The 9,403-nt window shown below is 59.5% G+C and overlaps 5 protein-coding genes across 5 annotated transcripts; 3 read left to right on the plus strand and 2 right to left on the minus strand.

The window, feature by feature from the left end:
- Positions 1-330: 330 nt before the first annotated feature.
- Positions 331-1,387, minus strand: SPRG_16815 (hypothetical protein; the record flags this gene model as incomplete). The annotated part of the gene is made up of 4 exons (XM_012356117.1): positions 331-468; positions 526-705; positions 757-1,235; positions 1,282-1,387. Coding segments are annotated over 4 exons (903 nt in total), but the record flags the coding sequence as incomplete, so codon positions are not given.
- Positions 1,388-2,120: 733 nt separating this feature from the next.
- Positions 2,121-3,138, plus strand: SPRG_16816 (hypothetical protein; the record flags this gene model as incomplete). The annotated part of the gene is made up of 5 exons (XM_012356118.1): positions 2,121-2,217; positions 2,270-2,478; positions 2,530-2,682; positions 2,728-2,858; positions 2,913-3,138. 5 exons carry the CDS (start codon positions 2,121-2,123, stop codon positions 3,136-3,138), a joined length of 816 nt encoding a protein of 271 aa, XP_012211508.1.
- A 586-nt stretch (positions 3,139-3,724) lies between these two features.
- Positions 3,725-4,694, minus strand: SPRG_16817 (hypothetical protein; the record flags this gene model as incomplete). Its single annotated transcript, XM_012356119.1, has 2 exons — positions 4,575-4,694; positions 3,725-4,526 (listed from the first exon to the last, which is right to left on the minus strand). Exons 1-2 carry the CDS (start codon positions 4,649-4,651, stop codon positions 3,725-3,727), a joined length of 879 nt encoding a protein of 292 aa, XP_012211509.1. The 5' UTR covers positions 4,652-4,694.
- Positions 4,695-5,364: 670 nt separating this feature from the next.
- SPRG_16818 (hypothetical protein) lies at positions 5,365-6,273 on the plus strand (the record flags this gene model as incomplete). The annotated part of the gene is made up of 1 exon (XM_012356120.1): positions 5,365-6,273. Exon 1 carries the CDS (start codon positions 5,476-5,478, stop codon positions 6,271-6,273), a length of 798 nt encoding a protein of 265 aa, XP_012211510.1. The 5' UTR covers positions 5,365-5,475.
- A 527-nt stretch (positions 6,274-6,800) lies between these two features.
- Positions 6,801-8,758, plus strand: SPRG_16819 (hypothetical protein; the record flags this gene model as incomplete). The annotated part of the gene is made up of 4 exons (XM_012356121.1): positions 6,801-6,858; positions 6,902-7,388; positions 7,436-7,938; positions 8,037-8,758. 4 exons carry the CDS (start codon positions 6,801-6,803, stop codon positions 8,756-8,758), a joined length of 1,770 nt encoding a protein of 589 aa, XP_012211511.1.
- Positions 8,759-9,403: the final 645 nt, after the last annotated feature.

Here is a 9,403-nt window from a genome sequence, read left to right on the forward strand (position 1 = left end):
GGCTCTGATCTGTACCCACGAACGGCTACGTGGACGCTGCAGTTGCGTCCGTTTGCCCGTAGGACGACGCCCAGCAGTCGTGTAGTACCTCAATGGAATCTTGGCCGCCATGACGTGGTATCCTTCAGCTTGTTCGTTGTTTCAACTAATACCCATTCGCGCGGGACAGAGTTAAACATGTGACAAAGAGGGGCTCTTGTCCTCGAGCAAGGGACACGGTCCAAAGCTGCCCGAGAATAGGGCTAGACGACGACGACTAGGGAGCAGTATGCTTTAGAAGCGTTTACGAGAATTGTCAGCGTGTCTGTATTACGCAGCCGTGAGCGGCGCCTCGTGCGAGTCGCTCTTGGCAATCTTTTGCTCGTGGTACGTCTCGAGGGGGAGGCCCGACGACTTGTACTTGAAGAGCGACGCATAGTTGTACGCATATCCGAGCACCGCCGAGACGATACCAATGAACGCCCCGGCCTAAAAGCCAGCATCGCGTCAGCACCCTACTACAAGTGCTCTAAATAGTTTGCATACCGCAATGTCCGAGTAGTGGTGCCAGTTGTCCATCGAGCGCGTGACCGCAATCCAGATCGCGAGGACCGTGGGCAAGAAGGCGATGAAAAACTTGACGTTGGCTAGGAAATGGCGACCGGCCGTCGACGTTGCGCTGTACTTGTGAAGGGCGACGACGTGGAAGCGCCCGAGGAGGTAGAGCTAAACAACGCGCGCGTCAGAATACAAGAAGAAGAAGGAGGAGGAATGTACGCTGAGGAAGAAGAGCGTCGAGAACGCCGTTGACGCGTGGCCCGACGGGAACGACTTGCGGCCCTCGGTCTCGCCGTGCTTGTCGGTGCAGAGGTTGGTGACGCCGTCCCAGACCACCGACGTGTTCCACTTGCACATCGAGTAGAAGCTCGGGCGGAACCGGCCCGCGAGGTTCTTCATGATGTTGGTCGCGAGCTGGCAAATGGCCGACGAGACGAACAACGAGAGAAAAAAGTCGCGCGTGTCATGGGCGATGCGCTGCTTGCACTGCAGCAGCACGTGGACAAGCACGGGGATGCCATACGAGAGGATGACGGCCAAGTACATGGGCACTGCCACCATGGTCCGGATGAGCCATTGCATCGTAGGTCGTCGTCGTCGTCGTACCTTGCTGATCGAGCTTGGGAGGTTCACGCTCGGGTCGCGCACGAACACAGTCTTGCCATCGTCGAGCGGGATGGCGACAACGAGGAGGTCGCCTACAACGCAATCGGTCAAGAGAGACTCTAGCATGCCGCCGAGTACGTTGGTAGAGGCCCGCGAGCGAGATGATGAGCGAGACGACGAGCATGAGCGTGCTCGTAGCGAACTCGGCGAGGCGGAGGCGCGCCAGGGTCTCTTGCCAGGCCATTGTTGTCGTCGTCGGCTCTCGGCTGGTGGGCGAAAGCCAGAATAAGTTCACAAGCCGCCAACATCCTGTATCATCCGGATAACGCACGCCACTTTGCACACGACACCACTTTGCACCTTGCACCTGGGTGTAGATACGTCAACGAAACCTCGGCGACGCTACCATGAAAGTCTGCCCACGCCACTCGCGTACCGGTACGCTGGGCGGACAGCAGCACTCGTGACGGCGACGACCTTCCAAGAAGGCCGTCCTCGGAGGCCTACCATCCGGATACCGACGTTCCGTGCATATCAAGTTGCACTTGCGTTTTGCAAATTTCAGCGAATTTGACACATTTTCGTGTCCCAAGACACATGCAGGGCCAACTGCTAGTCGGCGTCACCGTCGCGCTGCTGGCGCTACTCGTCCACGTCTGCATGCATCCCATGACGCAAGGTATGCGTAGTATAAGGGACATGTTTAGTGCAATGAGCGAGTAGGCGGTGAGCCCCTCGTGCAACTCGGGTCCGTCACGACGTCGTCCATTGCACTGTGGCTATCATGGCGCAACGCCACGTGGGTGCGGGTGCGCTATGACGCTCACGTCAATACACAGCCGCCACACGTGTTGCAATCACTTCTTAGCGGCTCGCCAGAGACGCTTTGGCTCGAGGGGCTGGCGCCGGCCACCACATATCGCCTGCACGTCGAGCTCTTGGACGAGACGGCGACGAATGTGGTCTACGCCAATGACATGCAGGCATCGACGCTGCCGGCGGACGTCTCGGCGCCCTTCTCATTTGCGTTTGGCTCGTGCACCATGGCGGTGCCCTTTCTGTACGATCTCGTCGGTGCGTGATCACGTCATTTACTGCTCATGTTACGAAACCCTGGTCGACGCAGGCTTTGGAGGCAACCTCGAGTACATTGCCTCTGTCTTGTCGCCTGCCTTTATGCTGCTCCTCGGCGATCAAGTGTACGCAGATGTCGACATGTATCCGCGGGACACGGACGCCTTGTACGAAGCGACGGTCCAGGACCGGAGCTATCAGGCGCTGACGCAGTCGACGCCGATCTTTAGCATGTACGACGACCACGAGATTTACAACAACGTGCGTGCATGCGTCGTCTGGGTCTTTCGTTGATGGATTCCTCCATCCTAGTGGAACCAAGGCGAAGACGACGACCCGCTGTACACCGAACGCGTTGGCCTCTTCCATCGGTACTTTGGCCAGCGCAACCCTCGGCCGCTGCGAGACGGCGATCACTACTATGCGTGGCAGGCGGGCGCGGCGTCCTTCTTCATGCTCGACGTGGTAGATGCCATCGTCTCGGCGACGCTGAGGTTGTGCGTTGGGTAGCGCAAGTACGCGTCGCCCAAGGCCATGGTCGACGGCCCGCAAAAGACGAAGCTCGGCGCCGTGCAGAAAAGCCATCTCCTTTCGTGGCTCCTTGCCGCCGAGACGCCGTTCAAGTTCATTGTCTCGCCCATGTCCGCATCGCTTCGCATGCGCTTGGTCGTCTGAGGTATTCTACTGCGCATTAGGGTCGTCTCGAGCCTCGGGCTGCACAGCACGGACGAGGGCTGGGCGCTGTACCGAGCCGAGTACCACGAGATCTTTGATGTTGTCGTGACGCACAACATCTCGGGCGTTGTCGTGCTCTCGGGCGATCTGCACTGGGCTGGCTTTTTTCAGCACGGCGCCTACCCCTTCTTGTTCGAGGTGCGACCCACCATGAACGTGGCGTACATGGATTGCGCTCTGTATTAGATGGGGGCGTCCCCGATCGCAGCGCTGCCCGTGCCACCGTTTCGGCCGCGCTGGCTGGTCAACTCGCCCGACACGCTGCATTTTAGCAGCTGGACGGGGACCCATTTCGGCCTTGTGGACGTGGCGTCGACGAGGCTGAGCATGACCATGTACCGCGCGCGCTTTGGACGGCCCGAGCCCGTGTTTACGCGGGAGCTGCTCTGGACCGATACGATTCCCGTACCCGCACGCTAACAAAGACTCGCGAAACACTTTTTTGTGTCAACGCCAAACGACGCCTGATCGTCGTGAAAGCGTCGTCTTGCTCTTTAAGGACGCATGGCGGGTGGAGAGAAGCCAAGGGCTAGTACCTTGTACACCTGGTACAGTGCGAAGATGGTCAGCAGGGTGCGAAATCGAGCGTCCACGGTGCAGAGTTCGCAGCCACTCTGTGTGGACACCTCCGGCCCGCGGCAACATGTGTTTTTCAAGACACGGACCATCCATTCCGTCTCTTCTTTGTCGATGGCTCAGTCCACACGCACAACGCATCGAGAGCTCCATACCACGTTTCCTTTCTTCAACATCAAATATGACGACGAGTGTGTCATCGCGCCACGAGCGGCGGCAAGATGGTCCACTTGGGTGTGAACACGGACCACTTGGCGGCTTCGGTTGCCGCCGCCTCCGCGCTCGAGAGCGCGATCTCGGGCTGACGCCGCTTGACGTACTGCACGCTGTCCGAGTAAGGCGACGGGGTTTGACGCGGCGAACGATACATGACCGTGTCGTCGCGCGGGTAATAGTAGTTGAGGTCGTCGAAACTGCGCTTCCGCGTGCCGAGAGGTTGGTGATAATGATGATGATGCTGGTGGTGCTGGTACATGCCGGGCAGCGGCGGCATCGGTCGTCGTCGGTAGCTCGCAATGCGCTGGGGACTGCGCGGTGACGCAAGAGGATGCATCAAGTGTGCCGCCTTGTGCTTCGGCATGCGCGTCGACCGGAGCTCAAACCACGTCGAGTGCAGTACGTCGACGCAGACGCCGGCGGCGAAGAAGTAGACGCTCATGCGGTGGCGGCGGTTCTTCTCGATGCGGCTGTCGTACGCGTACGACCAGCCGCGCTTGTTGACGTCCGGGTTGACGACGAAGCGGCGCCCGGCGCGCGTGTTTCCCGTCTCGACGACCGGAAACTCGGACGTGACGTCCACGCTCGCATACTGGCGGCCGACGACGAAGCGCTGATTTTCGTCGAGCGTCGAGCTCTCGAAGCGGCAAATGGCCCCGTCACAAGCCACGTGCGTCGTCGCAAAGACGCTCGAGCCGCAAAAGCCCGCGCTCTTGTGGCCGCCGCGGCCGTCGCAGCAGTGCGGGAAGCACCGAATGTTCTTCTTCTTGTCCTTGTTGTTGCTAAGTGCAATGTCAACTTGAAACTACATTTGAACAAGGAGCTCTTACCGCTGAAAGATGGTTTTGAGCGACACCGAGGTTTCGCAGCCCGTGCAGCCGAGTCGCCCGAGGCCGTGTCGGTCCATAGTACTACTACGTGTGCTGTGCGGCGAGGTGGCAAGTTGACGAATGATGAGCGATGACGACGCACATCGCAGCGACGTCGGACCGTGTGTACACCGAATATTTCGAACCCAGCTGCGGTGGTACGCCGGTCCACAGTGGTGCCGTTCTTCTGCACGGCTGCCACTCCACCGTGTAATAGTACGGTAGGGTACCCTCCTTCCTTTTCAGGATGGCTGCGCCCTCGCGCAAAGGATATCTCGCGACTTTGCCGTTGCCTTTGCCTCTCTCTTGGACGTCATGCACGTCATGTTTACAGTACGTACGTCGTACGAACCAGACGCAGCCATGGGCTCCTTGGCCTTTTCAGCGATTACATGACACAGCCGACGCGAACAACGCTCCTATTGCTTCTATACAGCGTGCGAGTATTGATCATACGTGTCTACCAAAATGCAAACGACTGGATGCCACCGACGACGACGTGGATTCGAGTTATCATGCGAGGCTCCGACACCGTCGTCGCACATGGCGCGCGACATGTGCTGCCGATTAATCGCCGTCAACAGCTTGGGGTCGACGTCCCACGCTGCACCAGGATTTGCACGGTGCGAACCAACTCTTCTTCTTCTTCTGTTTTTACTTGTTCGGAAATGGACGTTCTCGACACCGACGAGCGTTGGTACTACGTGGTGCGAAATGCGCTTCCTACCATCATCAGCATTTGCCCTTTCGAGCCTCAAGGCACCGCGTTTTTGGAAGCGTCGTGTCGACAGGTGCAACGAGAGAGAGCGCCGCATCGTACCCAGTACGTGCACCGCCATTACAAACAACGACGACGACGACCATGACGTCGTCTGCAGCCACAAGCTTGAGCCTTCTGGCCGACGCGTGGGCACACTCGTGGCGCGATTGCGCGCCTACGTTGTGCAACGCGCCGCAAACCGACTTTGCGCCGTGCATGTGGCACGTAAGCACGCTCGCCTCGACCTCAAGTCTCAACTGTACGTGGCGCTACGAGGACGACGCGAGTGACGGCGCGCCCATCCTGTATGCCGACGCGTCGACGTTGCCGATCCCGCTCGCCCTTCACGTCCGGGCCGCGCCGCTCACAGTGCGCTGTGCCTTCAATGCGACGACCTTGGAACGCCGCTTCGACCTGCGCACCTGCGATAGTTTGACGCGCTACGACGTGTACCACCCGCTGCACCAAGGCGCCTTCTTGGAGCAGACGTGCGCGACGGAGCGTGGGCCGCACCAAGCCTGCGCCGGCCATATTATCTCGTGGGACAGTGCACGCACACGCTATCAAAACGCCACTCGGCGGCCGCTCGAGTGCTGCAACGCCCGTGGCGTGCTCCCGGCCTTTTCCTGCCATCTCAACACCACATTTGAGGGGCTTGGTGTCTGCCAAGTCGCTCCGTTCGCCACGTATGGCCTCTACGACGTGCACGTGCTGCAGATCTCGGTCGACTTTGCGTACGCGTACCCCAACATCGCGATCGGCTTTGGCGGTTTGCTTGGGCTCGTCGCGCTGCTCGGGACCTTGGTCTGGGTCGTCCAGTTGGCCGCGCTTGTGGTCAACGACCACGACGATACGCGGCGCATGGAAACGAGCTACTACTACAAGGAGCTGCCAGCGTAGCTCCAACATGGCATTGATTTATACAGCGTTAAAGCGTCTCTTGCGCTGTCTCTACTACTGGCGGAGGATGTGTCGGTGCCACAGCTGAAGATGAGGTGTCGCACGCCAAACGAAGGCGTCGCTGCCAGAGCCAGCGACGCGGACGTGGAGGATCTGCTGGGTCGGGCTGTACAGTAGGATGTATATGGTACGTGCTGCCACGCACCGAATCGACGACCGTCAACGTAGAATGACCCATGTACATCTTCTTGCGCTTGGCTACCGAACCAACCCACGCACGAGCCTCTAATGCTCCTCACTTGACGCACCAGCCATACCCCACGAGCGCATGAGTAAGTTCTCCATCTTACTTATCATTGCATGGATTGACTCATTACAACGATGCATGCATCCGATGCGAACGCGACGCTGCATCTTGACGATGACCATCAAAATCTTAGCGCCAAAAGCCACCAATCACCGTCCGGGGCGTTGGTGGCTAATGACCAATCACAATCGACCCAGCGGGACAGTGAGATTTACAGGCGATGAAGCGCAAGGCTGCGACGAAGGGTGCCAAGGCGACCAAGCGCCAGGCGAAGGACGGTATGTGGCCATGCTAACGCGTTAGCGCACAAGCTCTGTGTAGCCAACGCGACCGACGTATTGACCATTGTCGCCTCCACCGACACCTACCCGATGCTGGACGAAGATGCCATCCTCGCCAAGCTCGTGCACCCGATGACGACGGACGATTTTATGACGACGCATTTCCGCCAGAAGGCCCTCGCTGTGCACGCGTTGCCGGCTCGCTTTGACCAGCTTGTTGCGTCGGGCCTGTGCAACTTGGACGTGAAGGCGCTCCTCGAGGTCACGTCCTCGGACGAGTACCAAGCGTGGGTGCAAACCACGGACAAGAAGATCGAGCCGGTCAAGGTTGGGACGGTCGAGCAGGCGCTCGTGCTCCACCGCGCCGGCCACTCGCTCTACATGCGGTCGTCGGAGGCGCTCAGCGCGCTCTTGATTCCGGCGCTCGCCAAGGAGCTCGGCATGGGCTTTACCACGACGTCGCTCTTTGGCGAACTCAACGGCGAAATTGAAATCTTTTGCGGCAAGGCGGGCCACACGACCGATTGGTCTCTCCAAGATATCGTCGTCGACGGTTGTGCTAACGTATGCGTAGGCACTTTGACTCGATGGAGAACTTTACACTCCAGCTCGCCGGCTCCCAGACGTGGAAGCTCCAGAAAGGGACAGTGCCGCATCCCGTACGCGGGTGCACGTCGCACTACAAGACGCAGGACGCAGTCGAGCAGGAGCTCAAACTGCACCGGATGACGGACCCGACCTTTGCCCCCCTCGACGATGCCGACGACTACGTCAGCGTCACACTCCGCCCGGGCTCGATGCTGTACGTTCCTGGTGGCATGTGGCACCGCGTCGAGTGTGCGGACGACGAGGACTCGATCTCAATGAGCTTGAGCATGTTCTCGACGCCGTACGCTGACGTCGTCGCCGACGCCGTCCGCCAGCTCTTGTTGCAGACGTCGGCAGGTCGGGCTGGTGTCAACTACGCGTCGATTGAGGACGCCCACGCACAGCTCGCAACCGTGCTTGAGACGCTCCGGACGCAGCTGCAGTCGATCAAACCTGCCGACATTTGCCCGCCACGCCTCTTGGTGCACGGTCGGGACGGCCAGCTAGCGACCACTGACGAGGACGAGCACGACGAGGACGATCATGAGCACGAGCATGAGCATGGCAGTTGCGAGGATCCCGACCAGACCATGACCATGACCATGACCATGACCACGCGGACGAAGACGAGAGTGACGACGAAGACGACGACAGCGCGTCGACGGTGCTCGATGCGTGTGACGCGCAGCTCGTCGAGGATCCGTCCGTGACGATCGCAGCGAGCGCGCGCTTCCGCTTGAACCCACTGGCCAATTTACTCGCGTACCGCGACGTGCCGTCCATCCATGCGCGCATGGACCACGACGTGGACCGCCTCTATGTCCTCAACGTCGGGTATGGCCATGGCAGCTACGCGTCGAGCTTGCGCGTCGAGTTTGTCGTGAGCGAGTCGCAGGTCGACGCGCTGAGAACGCTGAGATCGAAAGCGACGGGCGCACAGTTTACGCTGCGCGACATTGCAAGACCGCCGACGCGCGACGTGGAAGTGCTCGTCCATTTCCTGGCCCACGTCGGCTTTCTCACACGGCTTGACGAGGTCGAGGTCCAGCCCTTGCACTGCATGGCCAACGCCAAAGAGAAGGGCTTCAAGCAAGGCCGCTGCCGTGTGTGCAAGGCGCGAGGATCGGCGCAGGCCGGTGGGCGCGAACATCAAACGTACTCGTACTGCCCAAAGTGCACGGAAGACAACCAAGGCAAGACGTTTTACCTGTGCAAGGACGTGCACTTCAGCGACGAGCCGATTGCAGGGCGCCAGTACAGCTGCCACGACTTGTGGCACTACGTCTGGAAGTTCCAGGTCCCAACGTGATGATTTGGACGGCCCGTTGCGAACGCACCAACCTTTATATATGGAATATTCTCTTACATGTAAATCGCTGTGGCCGCAGAATCGGCCACTCTGTCCTCGGAGGGTTGAGCGAGTCATCGATCCGGTCGCGATGAGTCCCACGGCCAGAAAGATCGATTTCATTTCATCTGGGTTTCCGAGTTGACACAGCCCTTTTCTTTCACCAGACAAGTGGCACCGCGGCGTGACGCCAACGCAAGGATGACCGTCGTAGCTCACACCCTCTCTCGAAGCTATTCCGAGTCTGAAGAGACGGGAGATCGAGAGGTGAGAGACAGGCGACGCTCATGAGTCCTACCGCAGCAGCAATGCCTGGGAGCAAATCACACAGCTTGGCCCGAGTAATCACCGCCATTACAAGGAACAGTAGCTTCGCCTCTCATCGCGGTTCCAACCAGAAAGGATGGCAGCAGCTCCGAGAACCTCGACAGGCTACGGTGCACGCTGCGCCTCACCTCTGCGGTGCGAGTCAGCTCCTAACCTCCTCCTCGCCTGGTATTTAGTTGTAGGACGTGCATGCTACAAGAGCCCTTGTCGAACGACGACGGGTGCTGGCAGCGCGCCAAACGCGCCAGCGGGAAAAGGCGGGCCAAGGTTGGACACCGG

Source organism: Saprolegnia parasitica (assembly GCF_000151545.1).
Source record: "Saprolegnia parasitica CBS 223.65 unplaced genomic scaffold supercont2.381, whole genome shotgun sequence".
In the NCBI taxonomy this organism is placed as follows: domain Eukaryota; phylum Oomycota; class Saprolegniomycetes; order Saprolegniales; family Saprolegniaceae; genus Saprolegnia; species Saprolegnia parasitica.